This window comes from Symphalangus syndactylus, chromosome 3 (assembly GCF_028878055.3).
Source record: "Symphalangus syndactylus isolate Jambi chromosome 3, NHGRI_mSymSyn1-v2.1_pri, whole genome shotgun sequence".
Classification (NCBI taxonomy): Eukaryota; Metazoa; Chordata; class Mammalia; order Primates; family Hylobatidae; genus Symphalangus; species Symphalangus syndactylus.
Window position 1 is genome coordinate 143,179,450 of NC_072425.2, and position 14,214 is coordinate 143,193,663.

The 14,214-nt window shown below is 41.9% G+C and overlaps 1 protein-coding gene across 1 annotated transcript in view; it reads left to right on the forward strand.

The window, feature by feature from the left end:
• The window catches only part of FAM118B (family with sequence similarity 118 member B), a 51,414-nt gene that overhangs the window by 24,666 nt on the left and 12,534 nt on the right, over positions 1-14,214 (forward strand). The window contains 2 exon segments of the mRNA XM_055273689.2: positions 3,871-4,123; positions 13,633-13,860. Coding sequence (XP_055129664.1) covers positions 3,871-4,123; positions 13,633-13,860 — 481 coding nt within the window.

Genomic DNA, 14,214 nt, shown 5'->3' on the forward strand with positions numbered 1-14,214 from the left:
TCACAGCACTGTTTCACAGATGCTTTTTTTTTTTTTTTTTGGACAGTCTCGCTGTCTCCCAGGCTGGAGTGCAGTGACACGACCTCAGTTCACTGCAAGCTCTGCCTCTTGTGTCACACCATTCTCCAGCCTCAGCCTCCCGAGTAGCTGGGACTACAGGCGCCCGCCACCATGCCTGGCTAATTTTTTGTATTTTTAGTAGAGACAGGGTTTCACTGTGTTAGCCAGGATGGCCTCAATCTCCTGACCTCATGATCCACCTGCCTCGGCCTCCCAAAGTGCAGGGGTTACAGACGTGAGCCACCACGCCTGGCCTTTTTTTTTTTTTTTGAGATGGAGTCTCGCTCTGTTGTCCAGGCTGGAGTGCAATGGTGCGATCTGAGCTCACTGCAACCTCTGCCTCCCGGGTTCAAGCAATTCTCCTGCCTCAGCCTCCTGAGTAGCTGGGATTACAAACGTGCTCTACCACACCTGGCTAATTTTTATTTTTTAATTTATTTATTTTTTAAATAAAGACAGGGTTTCACCATGTTGACCAGGCTGATCTCGAACTCCTGACCTCAAGTGATCCACCTGCCTTGGCCTCCCAAAGTGCTGGGATGACAGGCATGAGCCACCCCACCTGGCCAATTTTAAAAAAATCTAGGCCAGACTCAGTGGCTCACGCCTGTCATCCCAGCACTTTGGGAGGCCGAGGGCGGGTGGATCATGAGGTCAGGAGATTGAGACCATCCTGGGTAACATAGTGAAACCCTGTCTCTACTAAAAAAAAAAAAAAAAAAAAAAAAATACAAAAATTAGCAGGGCGAGGTGGCGCGTGACTGTAATCCCAGCTACTCGGAGGCTGAGGCAGGAGAATTGCTTGAAGCTGGAAGGCAGAGGTTGCAGTGAGCTGAGATTGTGTCACTGCACTCCAGCCTGGCAACAAAGCTAGACTCTGTCTCAAAAAAAAAAAAAAGAAAAAGAAAAAACCTATGTGAAGATATCATTGTTTTCTTTTAATTTTTTTTCCTCCTTCCCATACTATCTCTTATTTCCTTCAAATTTCTCTCTACCTGCTAGTTTGTTTGGTATAACTGTTATGTTGGGAGCTTTCCTCAGATGTAAGGTGACCCTTGTTTGTCTGCCCATCTTTAAGAGAAAACACTAAAAAGCCAATGGAAGAGGCCAGGTGCGGTGGCTCATGCCTGTAATCCCAGCACTTTGGGAGGCCAAGTCAGGCGGATCACTTGAGGTCAGGAGTTTGAGACCAGCCTGGCCAACCTGGTGAAACCCCGTCTCTACTAAAAATACAAAAATTATCTGGGTGTGGTGGCACGTGCCTGTAATCCCAGCTACTCGGGGGGCTGAAGCAAGAGAATCACTTGAACCCGGGAGGCGGAGGTTGCAGTGAACTAAGATCATGAGATTCCATCTCAAAAAAAAAAAAAGCCAATTGGAGAATCTGCGTGTACATAAGGGGCTTGGTCCCAGACTCTATGTAGAGTTAAGGAATTCCCACCTATCAGAATCTGCAGGTTTTTCATCTCATACTGGCCATTTTCCTGAAAGAGGAATCCTCCTCATTTCCTAACTGGATGGGGGAAAGGGCTGCAGGTACAGAGTTGATTCCTAGAGTCTGAAAAGCTTCCTCTGGGGAAGGAGAGTTGGGGGAAATCTTATATTTTATATACAGACTTTTACTTAATCCCCACCCTCAGCTGTGTGCAGTGTTCTCAGATATAGTCCTCTGGTCAACCTCTGCAAAAGGGAAACCTCTGGTCTGCTTAAAGTTGCAACTCTTAAAGGCTTGTAACTGATTTCTCCTATTTTAGCCCCACCAGCCCCTCTACCTTTAGATGTACATGAACATTCCCAAAATTCTACCAAGAGAATCGGCCTTTGCATTACAATTGGTAAAATTTTGTTGCCCTTTGACCTCTATTGTCTGCTGTCATCTTTACCTAGCCTACTTTTTAGGTATGTATACCTGCTAAAAAAAAAAAAAGTAACTCTTATTTGGTGGTTTACAAAGAACCAGTAATAAAACACAATTGTTAAATTTTTTGTTTTTAACTGGAAGTCTTTTTCTTTTTTTTTGAGACAAGGTCTTGTTCTGTCACCCAGGCTGGAGTGCAGTGGCACAAACACAACTCACTGCAACCTCAACCTCCTGGGCTTATGTGATCCTCCCGTGAACTTAGCCTCCCTGGTAGCTGGGACTACAGACGTGCCTAATTTTCTTTTTCTTTCTTTCTTTTCTTTTTTTTTTTGGTAGAGATGGAGTCTCACTAAGTTGCCTAGGCTGGTCTTGAACTCCTGGGCTCAAGCTCAGCCTCCTAAAGTGCTGCGATTACAGGCATGAACCACTGCACTTAGCCAAATTGGAAGTCTTAATTAGGAAGAATTATAGTTCAAATCTATATGTTATATAAAAAAAAATACAGTACAACAGTATAAAATGAAAAGTAAAAAGTCTTTATTCTCCCCATCCCCATTTAACAACTATTTATAGATCTTGTGAATCCTAGAAATTTTCTATGTGCGTGTATATTTGTTTATGTGGATTTGTGTATGCTTCACTATCTTGATTGCTCTGAACTGAAACTCATTTTTCATCATTTGCTTCTAACATCTATTATTATTGTCTTTTCTAGTAGACTGATCTTTAAAGATCAGGGACTCCATTTTGTTCCTGGATACATGACTCCCGTAGTGTCTGGTACATACAGGTTTTTCTTTCCTGCCTCAGCCTCCCAAGTAGCTGGGACTACAGGTGTGTGCCACCAGACCCAGCTAATTTTTGTATTTTTAGTAGACACGGAGTTTCACCATGTTGGCCAGGCTGGTCTTGAACTCCTGACCTCAAGTAATCCACCTGCCTCAGCCCCCCAGAGTGCTGGGATTACAGGCGTGAGCCACTGCTCCTGGCCTCGGTTTTTCATATTTGTTGAATGACTGAATGCAGAAGCTCGGGTTAGGGAAAGCAATTTTAGAGGCTGTGTCCCCAAAACCAGGTTTCCCAAGGCTTGAAAGTGCTATTCCTTTCTTGAGTTATGCCAAAATGCTGATCCCCTCCATTTTGTTATTTACACAAAAAGGTTGGGGAGAAGCCATTTTCAGGGGAGGGGAACATACCATCAGCAAAAATTAAAGTGAAGGAACATATTTCAAGCGGGGATAGGCTCCAGAATGAAAGAGAGGGGAACAAAAACAAAAATTAGCACCCATGTCTCACATATGGGCCTCAGAACAGAGAAGTCTGTCTCTGCTTATCATGGTAAGAAAGGAACGTTTTTCACTTTTTGTCATGTCCCTTTAATAGTTAATGTCTTTGTTTAGATATGTAGGGCTCCTGTGTTTTCAGAATTCTATTGGCCACTTTTTTTTTTTTGCCTGAGGTTAATGTTTACAAAATTCAGAGTTAAATTTTGTATTGCCTTTCTTTCCCCTCGTGTTTTACATTTCTCAATCATAGGAACTTAATTTGTCCCGCGGTTCTTTCCTCTTTTGCTAGAGTACAAATCAAACGTCCGCTTTTGAAATTTAATACTGGTTTAAAATATAATTTAGTTGGCAGAACTCAGCTGAGCTGTAATCTATTTGGATCTTTTCCTAATGTTAGTGGAATTTCTTAGGTTGAGAGAACTAAGAAGGAGAAAACTGATTTTAAGATTGGTTTTGGGATTCCTGAAATAGGTTTATGACTTGTTTTTCAGCAAGCACTGACACAGTATTCTGGTTGTTTTCTTTAAACTGCTTTGGAAAAGTGTCAAAAGCTGCTATGCATCTTCTTTGCAAGCTAAAAACTATACCCTTAGTCAGACAGTCTTTCTTTGTGCCTCATATCTATTGGATATTCCAATCCTCTCATTTGTTTTGCTTTTATAGGAAGCTGCTTCCAAGCTTAAAAACTAAGAAGCCTCGAGAACTTGTGCTAGTGATTGGAACAGGCATTAGTGCTGCAGTTGCGCCTCAAGTTCCAGCTCTCAAATCCTGGAAAGGGTTAATTCAGGCCTTACTGGATGCTGCCATTGATTTTGATCTTTTAGAAGATGAGGAGAGCAAAAAGTTTCAGAAATGTCTCCATGAAGACAAGAACCTGGTCCATGTTGCCCATGACCTTATCCAGAAACTCTCTCCTGTGAGTACCCTCATATGTGCCACAGTATTTGGAATTTCCTATAATTTGACTATCATAACTAGCATGATTTGGCTGTCACAACTAGCATGCCAAATGTAACAGGGATATTCATTTACATCTTGTAGGTTTCTATAACATTTGACTCTTCTGCACAATGTCTATTTATGGACCCTATTCAGGGCAATTATCTTAACCCCATTTCACTGTGTGTCTGTGAGAGAGAAATGATGTTGAGGACTTTATATGTACAAATTACCACTGTGTTTTGAATTTATTTTTTTCTGCATCACTACTATAAAAGCTGTGTTCTGTGGCATCCATGCCTTGTGTGGAATCCCACGAAGATTGGAGATAACTTTATCATTTTATAGATGAAACAAAACCAGTTTTTAGTGTTCTTTTTAGAGGTAATAAGTCAAAATATTTATAAGGAATTACACCTTATTTTACCAAACTGAGTTGGATAAAAGGACTCCGTCTTGCTTTGTCTGAAAATTAATTAATTGGGCCGGGCGCTGTGGCTCATGCCTGTAATCCCAGCACTTTGGGAGGCTGAGGCGGGCGGATCACGAAGTCAGGAGATCGAGACCATCCTGGCTAACACGGTGAAACCCTGTCTCTACTAAAAATACAAAAAATTAGCCGGGCGCAGTGGCAGATGCCTGTAGTCGCAGCTACTCGGGAGGCTGAGGCCGGAGAATGGCGTAAACCCGGGAGGCGGAGCTTGCAGTGAGCCGAGATCGCTCACTGCCTGGGCGGCAGAGTGAGACTCCGTCTCAAAAAAAAAAAAAACAAAAACAAAACAAAGAAAAAAAAAGAAAATTAATTAATTAATTTATTTATTTATTTATTTTTTTGATGGAATCTCCCTCTTGTCACCCAGGCAGAAATTCAGTGGTTCGATCTCGGCTCACTGCAGCCTCCGTCTCCTGGCTTCAAGCGATTCTCCTGTCTCAGCCTCCTGAGTAGCTGGGATTACAGGCATGTGCCACCACACCGAGCTAAGTTTTGTATTTTTAGTAGAGACAGGGTTTTGCCATGTTGGTCAAGCTGGTCTCGAACTCCTGACCTCAAGTGATCCGCCCGCCTCAGCCTCACAAAGTGCTGGGATTATAGGCATGAGCCACTGCGCCCAGCCTGTTTTAAAATCTTAAAAATCAGGCTTCTAGGGCCGGGCGGGGCGTGGTGTGGTGGTGGGTGCCTGTAATCCCAGCTGCTCAGGAGGCTGAGGCAGGAGAATGGCTTGAACCCAGGAGGTGGAGGTTGCACTGAGTTGAGATTGTGCCACTGCACTCCAGCCTGGGAGATAGAGGAAGACTCCGTCTCAAAAAAAAAAAAGGAATTAATGAGGTTTTAAAGAGTTCGTGGAATCTCCACTTCATACACTTTACAAAAATTAAAAATGGATCAAAGACCTAAATATGATACCTAAAACTGTAAAACTCTTAGAAGAAAATACAGATTTAAAATATGAATTCATGACTGGATCTGGCAGTGGTTTTTTAGACATGACACCAAAAATGCAAAAAACTAAAGTAAAAAACACATATAGATAAACTGGACTTCTCCAAAGTTAAAAACTGTTAGGCTGAAAGGACATTGTCAAGAAAGTGAGCCGGGGATGGTGGCTCATGCCTATAATCCCAGAACTTTGGGAGGCCAAGGCAGGAGAACTGCTTGAGGCCATGAGTTCAAGACCAGCCTGGACAGCATAGTGAGACCCTGTCTCTACCAAAAGAAAAAAAAAAGTGAAAAGACAGCTCCCAGAATGAGAAAATGTTAGCAAATCACATATCTAATAGGGGTATAATATCCAGAATCTATAAAGAACTACTGTAACTTAATAAAGGCTAATAATTCAATTTTAAAATAACAATGTAGTTGAATAGACATTTCTCCAAAGAAGATACACAAACGGCCAATAAGTGCATACGAAAAGATGTTCAGCATCATTAGTCATTAGGAAAATACAAATCAAAACCACAACAAGGTGCCATTTCACACCCGCTGGGGTGACTAGAATCAAGAAGACAATAATAAGTGTTATTAAGGGTGTGGAGACATCGGAACCCTTGTGGGAATGTAAAGCGATGCAGTTGCTTTGGAAAACAGATTGGCAGTTCCTCAAAAAGTTGAACAGTGATTCTGTGACCCAGCAATTGCACTCATAAGTATATACCCAAGCGAATGGAAAGCATATTCATGCAACAGCTGTACACTCATGTTCATAGCAACGTTATTCATAATAGCCAAAATAGTGGAAACAACTCAAATGTCTAGCTCATGAATGGATAAACAAAATGTCTGTCCATACAATGTTACTTGGCCATAAAAAGGAATGAAGTACTCGTCCATACAACGACATGGATGAACCTTGAAAACATTAAGTAAAAGAAGCCAGACACAAAAGGACATATATTGTATGATTCCATTCATGTAAAATGTCCAGAACAGGCAAATCCACAGAACAGAAAGTAGATTATTGCTTGACAGGGCTAGAGGAAATTCTTCCCAAACTACTCTGAAAAATAGAGTAGGAGGGAGTACTTCCAACTCATTGTATGAGGCCCGTATTATCCTGATAACAAAACCAAACAAAAGACATCAGAAGAAATGAAAATGACTAAACGCAGTGGTTCACGCCTGTAAGCCCAACACTTTGGAAGGATGAGGCACAAGCATCACTTGAGCCTTGGAGTTCAAGACTCCACTGAGCTGTGATCGTGCTACTGCAGTCTCGGTGACAGAGCAAGACCCTGTCTGCCTCTAAAACAAAAAGAAAACTACAAACCAGCCAGGATCTCTTAGGAACATGGACACAAAAATCCTCAACAAAATACAACCAGACTGAATGCAGCACCCATGAGGAAGTCCAAGTCTTCTGGGGAATGAAAGGATGGTTTAACATCTGCATATCAGGCCAGGCGCGGTGGCTCACACCTGTAATCCTAGCACTTTGGGAGGCCGAGGTGGGCAGATCACTTGAGGTCAGGAGTTCAAGATCAGCTGGACCAACATGGCAAAACCCTGTCTCTGCTAAAAATACAAAAATTAGCTGGGCATGGTGGTGCATGCCTGTAATCCCAGCTACCCAGGAGGCTGAGGCAGGAGAATTGCTGGAACCCGGGAGGCAGGGGCTGCAGTGAGCCGAGATCGCACCACTGCACTACAGCCTGGATGACAGAGCAAGACTCCGTCTCAAAAAAAAAAAAATAAATAAATAAAGTCTGCATATCAATATAATACATCATATCAATAGGATAAAAGACAAAACCACATGATTTTCTCAGTAGGTGCAGAAAAAACATGTTAGCAAAATGCAACACTCTTTCATGACTTTTTTAAAAAAAAACCACACTCTACAAATGAAGGAATAATAGCAAACAATAGGAGGAAACTACCTCAACACGATAAAGACTGTATATGAAAAACTCACAGATAACGTATTTAATGGTGAAAGACTGGATTTTTTTCCACTAAGATCAGCAACAAGACAAGGCTGTTTTCCCACTCCACTCCTGTCCAACATGGTGCTGGATGTTCTAGACCGGGCAATTAAGCAAGAAAAATGAAGGAATCCATATTGGAAAGGAAGAAGTAAACTGCCTCTGTTTGCAGACGAGATGATCTGGTCTATAGAAGATCCTAGGTTATCCTCTATTAGAACTAACAAGTTTAGCAAGGTTGGAGAATCCAGGATCAATATATAAAAATAGTATTTTTATACACTTGCAGTGAACAATACTAAAATGAAATATTAAAAATTCTTCCACTTAGCATCAAAAATAGTAAAATAACTAGGAATAAATTTAACTAAAGAAGTGCGGAAGGCCGGGCGTGGTGGCTTACGCCTGTTGTCTCAGCACTTTGGGAGGCCGAGGCGGGCGGATCACCTGAGGTCGGGAGTTCGAGACCAGCCTGGCCAACATGTTGAAACCCCGTCTCTACTAAAAATACAAAAATTAGCTGAGCATGGTGGCGGGTGCCTATAATCCCAGCTACTCGGGAGGTGGAGGCAGGAGAATCACTTGAACCTGGGAGGCGGAGGTTGCAGCGAGCCGAGATCTCACCACTGCACTCCAGCCTGGGCAACAAGAGCGAAACTCTGTCTCAAAAAATAAATAAATGGAGAACTTATGCTTTGAAAACTACAAAACATTGAAAGAAATGAAAGAAGATCTAAATAAATGGAAAGACATGCCATGTTCATGAATCAGAGGACCTAATATTATTAAGATGGAATACTCTGCAAATTGGTCTACAGATTAAGCATGGTCCCTATTAGGATCCCAGCTGCTGATTTTATAGAAATTGACAAACTGATTTAAAATTCATATGGAGCTAGGCACCATGGCATGCACCTGTAGTCCCACCTACCTGGGAGGCTGAGGCAGGAGGATTGCTGGAGGGCTTGAGCCCAGGAGTTCTGGGCTCCCAGGAGCAGGGGACCACCAGGTTGCCTAAGGAGGGGTGAACCAACACAGATTGGAAATGGAGCAGGGCAAAACTCTCATGCTGACCAGTAGTGGGATTGCGTCTTTGAATAGCCACTGCACTCTAGCCTGGGCAACATAGTGAGACCCTGTCTCTAAAAAAAAAAATTAAAACTTCATATGAAATTACAAGGGAGCTAGAGTAGCCAAGACTGTCTTGAAAAAGAACAAAGTAGGGAGACCCAAATGTTTTTTTTATTTCAAAGCTTACTACAAAGCCACAGTAACTAAGGCAGCATGGCAAAGGATTCTTACATCAGACACTGAAAGCACAAGAAACAGTATAAAACTAGATAAATGGGACATGATGAGAATTTGAAACGTAAGTGCTGTAATGGTTGTCATCAAGAAAGTGAAAAGAGAGCCAGGCACAGTGGCTTGCACCTGTAATCCCAACTACTTGGGAGGCTAAGGTAGGAGGATCATTTGATCCCAGGAGTTCGAGGCTGCAATCAGCTATGATCATGTCATTGTACCTCAGCCTGGGCAACATAGTGAGACCCCCGTCTCTAAAAAAGAAAAAAAAAATGAGGCCGAGCGCAGTGGCTCACGCCTGTAATCCCAGCACTTTGGAAGGCCGAGGCAGGCGGATCACCTGAGGTCGGGAGTTCGAGATCAGCCTGGCCAACATGGTGAAACCCCATCTCTAATAAAAATACAAAATTAGCCGGGCGTGGTGGTGCATGCCTGTAGTCACAGCTACTGGGGAGGCTGAGGCAGGAGAATCGCTTGAACCTGGGAGGTGGAGGTTGCAGTGAGCCGAGATAACGCCATTGCACTCCAGCCTGGGCAACAGGTGCAAGACTCCGTCTCAAAAAAAAAAAAAAAAAAAGAGAACCCACAGAATGGAGGAAAATATTTGTAGATCATATTTGACAAAAATCTAGTATCCAGAATATATAAAGAACTATTACAACTTAATAATAAAAATGATATATTTAGGGGAAATTTAAACACTAATATTAAGGAATTAATATTTTTTAGGTGAGATAGAAGTATTGCAATTATGTTTTGTTTCGTATGTACTCTTCTAACTTTTGTGTGTGTTTGGAAATGTCCATATTAGAAAAGAGTCAAATCTAACAGTATCAACTCAGCAGTACTATGGCAGGGTTAACAGGCCTATCTACTGAGCCAGTTTAACATATACCGGGGAAGTGACATTACAGATTCACTGCAAAGAGCTTGGGTTTTAGAATCAGACTCTGTCACTTAAATGCACTGGAACCCTGCACAAATCCCTTAACTTGTCAACATCTGTTTTTGCACCTGTGAAACTGGGATATTACTTCCTTGTGTCGCTTTGTGAAGAATAGGTGAGATAATGTATAAAAATGTCTGGCACATGGTTGATGCACTAGAAATATTAATAACCCTGGGGCAGGTTGCGTGGGGGGGGACAGGGTTTTTTTCTTTCTTTTTTTAAATAGAAATGGGGTCTCCCTGTGTTGCCCAGGCTGGTGCTGAACTCCTGGGCTCAAGTGATCTTCCTGTTTCAACTTCCCGAAAACTGAGATTACAGGCTTGAGCTACCACACCAATTTTTTGTTTCTTGTTTTTACTAAGTTTCAGGGTAGAAGGAAATGAAGGTCACTGTTTTAGATGAATGGGAAAAGGCCCTTAGAAGTTGTGTGGGAGTTTGGCATTTCCTTCTGACTACTGAGCCTCCCTGTTTATGTTTTCATTCCTTTGTCTTTGCTTATAAAGGGCACTGGTGGGAAATTTAGTTCTGCGTCATCTGCTTTAAGAGAAAAAAACTTTCCAGCCTGTGCAACAAAGTGGGACCCCCTACCTCTACACAAATTTTAAAATTAGCCTAGTGTGGTGGTGTCCGCCTGTGGCCCCACCTACACAGGAGGCTGAGGCAAGAGGATCACTTGAGGCCAGAAGTTTGAGAACAGCTTGGGCAACATAGTGAGACCCTATCTGTACAAAAAATTTAAAAAGTAGTTGGCGTGGTGGTGTGCGCCTGTAGTCCTAGCCACTTGGGAGACTGAGGCAGGAAGATTGCTTGAGCCCAGCAGGTCAAGGCTGCAATGAGCCATGTTCATGCCACTGTACTCCAGCTTGGTGACAGAGCCAGACCTTCTCTCAAAAAAAGAGACAAACTTCCATTTTGAATCTGAGGAAATCAATGCAGTTGCAGAAGCATATTTCCTTCCTATGTTGATATGTAGGATTTAGTAGCTTAAATAGGTCTAAAAGATAATTAAAACAAGTGACCTGGATTTTTTTCCCCCCAGGTTTTAACCTTTTGTATTCTTTTTCTTAGAAGCAAGAAAATATGTTCCACACCCATGATTATGTGATTGTATAGCCAGGCCTTTTTATCGGTGTGTGTAATAATAAAACTGGTGTTAAAATATAGTACGTATTTGCCGGTGCGGTGGCTCACACCTGTAATCCCAACACTTTGGTAGGCCGAGGCAGGCAGATCACAAGGTCAGAAGTTCAAGACCAGCCTAGCCAACATGGTGAAACCCGTCTCTACTAAAAACACAAAAAATTAGCCTGGCGTGGTGGCAGGCACCTGTAATCCCAGCTACTCGGGAAGCTGAGGCAGGGGAATTGCTTGAACCCAGGAGGCGGAGGTTGCAGTGAGCTGAGACCGCGCCACTGCACTCCAGCCTGGGTGACAGAGCGAGACTCCATCTCAAAAAAAAAAAACATATATATACATTTTATATGTATATTTACATTTTATATACATTATATATATACATTATATATATACACTATATATTATATATACATATATATATACACACACTTTCGTACTGTGACTCACCGGCACACACTGTCAATACATTATATGTATTGTATATATATGCAAGGTGTGGTGGCACGCACCTGTAGTCCCAGATACTCGGGAGGATGAATCAGGAGAATCACTTGAACCAGAGAGGCAGAGGTTGCAGTGAGCCTAAATCGCACCATTGCACTCCAGGCTGGGCAACAGAGTGAGACTCTGTCTCAAGAAAAATAAAAATAAATAAAAAATAAAATAAAATAATGATGCAGTGATAACCTCGTATGTGTCATTTCATTTGTTTGAAATTGTATTTGTAGGATACATGTGACTGCTAGATCATAGGGCATATAGATTTGTGATTTGGGTAGACAAGAAAAGAGCACCATATTTTTTATAACAAATCTAAAAAAGTATCTGACCTTCAATAGTAGTTGACTCTTTTTTTTTTTTTTCTTTTTTTGAGATGGAGCTTCGCCCTTGTTGCCCAGGCTGGAGTGTAATGGTGCGATCTCAGCTCGCTACAACCTCTGCCTCCCAGAATTAAGCGATTCTCCTGCCTCGGCCTCCCGAGTAGCTGGCACTACAGGCACCACTACCACGCCCAGCTAATTTTTTTATTTTTAGTAGAGATGGGGTTTCACCATGTTGGCCAGGATGGTCTCCATCTCTTGACCTTGTGATCCGCCCACCTTGGCCTCCCAAAGTGCTGGGATTACAGGCGTGAGCCACCACGCCCGGCCCAGACTCGCTTTTATAACTGACACACTTAGGATAACAAATCCACTCCTGCAATAATGACATTAATCAATTCATGGAGGCAGGGCCCTTGTGACTTAATCGTGTCTTACTAGGTCTCGCCTCCCAGCACAGTTACATTGGGGTTAAGTTTCCAACACATGAACGTTAGGGGACCAGTCCAAACCCTAGCAAATGGCATTTCACAGACAGGCTAGGGATCAGATATTTATTATATCACATTACATAGTTACTTTCCCATTTCAAATTCCCTTCATCCCAAGGGCCACTTTGTCTTTTCAGTTGTAAAGCCAGCTTCCCACCTGAAGTTGGTATTATAGTTCCTCATTAGTACTCAGAGATATTTACATGTATTCAAAATGAATCTGAAAAGCAGTTATTTAAGTAAACCGTATATTAAGAAATAGGAGGTCTGGAAAAGTGGCTCATACCCATAATCCCAACACTTTGGGAGGCTGAGGTGGGAGGATCACTTGAGACCCCAGGAATTCAAGGCCTACCTGGACAACATAGCCAGACCTCACATCTGCAAAACAAGACATGGAGATTCTGTTTAGAACTGCTTGGTGTTTGATGTTTTTAACAGTTGCAAAATACAAATTTTTAATTTAAAAAATGTATGAAATTGTTTATGTTAACCTTTTGTATACTGGATATTCTTCAGAATAAACCTATGAACTGCTGAATTATGGCATGTAGAAGTTAAGCAGTTTTTCCTAAATTCATAAACAGCTGTACAAACACCTAGGATTAGAAAAGGAGATGCTGAGTCTGGGCACAGTGGCTCACACCTGTAATCCCAGCACTTTGGAAGGCTGAGGTGAGTGGATCACAAGGTCAGGAGTTCAAGACCAGCCTGGCCAACATGGTGAAACCCCGTCTCTACTAAAAATACAAAAATTAGCTGAGCACAGTGGCAGGCGCCTGTAATCCCAGCCACTTGGGAAGCTGAGGCAGGAGAATTGCTTGAAGGCGGAGGTTGCAGTGAGCCGAGATCACACCACTGCACTCCAGCCTGGGCGACAGAACACGAGACTCCGTCTCAAAAAAAAACAAAAAAGGAGAGGAGATGCCAAATCACAATTAGGGCTGTGTCTCAGTGGCACTTCCCTAAATAAGGCAAGATGAACAGAAAGTGTTGCCTTCTTACCTGGCACCTCATGAGAGGGTAGCTGTCGCTCTGCTTTGTATCCCAGCTTCCCTTTAATACCCACAGTAAGTTCATATCCCTTGGCCAGGTTTATTTTCTTCATTCTATAAAAATGCCTGTTTTAGGAAGCTTACACTTGTTTGCATAAGTATAGTAGCACTTGCTATGTGCTAAGCATTGTGCTAATCACTTGGCATGTATCATCTCATCTTCCTTATTACGTTCTTATGAGATAGATAATATTTTATATCTGGTTTGAATTCAAAATATTCTTCAAAAATTTGTTATTGCTGTAACTAAAACAACTGACCTACCGAAGCACCTTGGACTAATTTTCTTTTTTCAAATCCCTCCTCAGCGTACCAGTAATGTTCGATCCACATTTTTCAAGGACTGTTTATATGAAGTATTTGATGACTTGGAGTCAAAGATGGAAGATTCTGGAAAACAGCTACTTCAGTCAGTTCTCCACCTGATGGAAAATGGAGCCCTCGTATTAACTACAAATTTTGATAATCTCCTGGAACTGTATGCAGCAGATCAGGGGAAACAGCTTGAATCCCTTGACCTTACTGATGAGAAAAAGGTAAAAAGTAAAGCATTGGTCCCTTCTTCAGGCTAGTGGATTGTGTCTTCATCAGAAAAGCTCTTTTCTAGTTGGTATATTGGTATTTTTGTAGAGCTAGAAAGGAGAAATATTTTCCCTGGTTGGAGTTTTGGTTTTTCTTTTTTCTTTCTTGTTTTTCTTTTTAAAGATCAAATCAATATACTGTAAAATGCATAGAACTTAAAAGTGTTCAGTTCTGTGACTTGACAATTTCACCCAGTTGTAAAGCAAGATTAGAGGAAGTTATTTGAACTGTAAGATCTCTTCAGCACTCGACAGCATTGAGTGGTGTAATATTGATAATACTTGTTCTATTTTAGGATACTTTTTTTT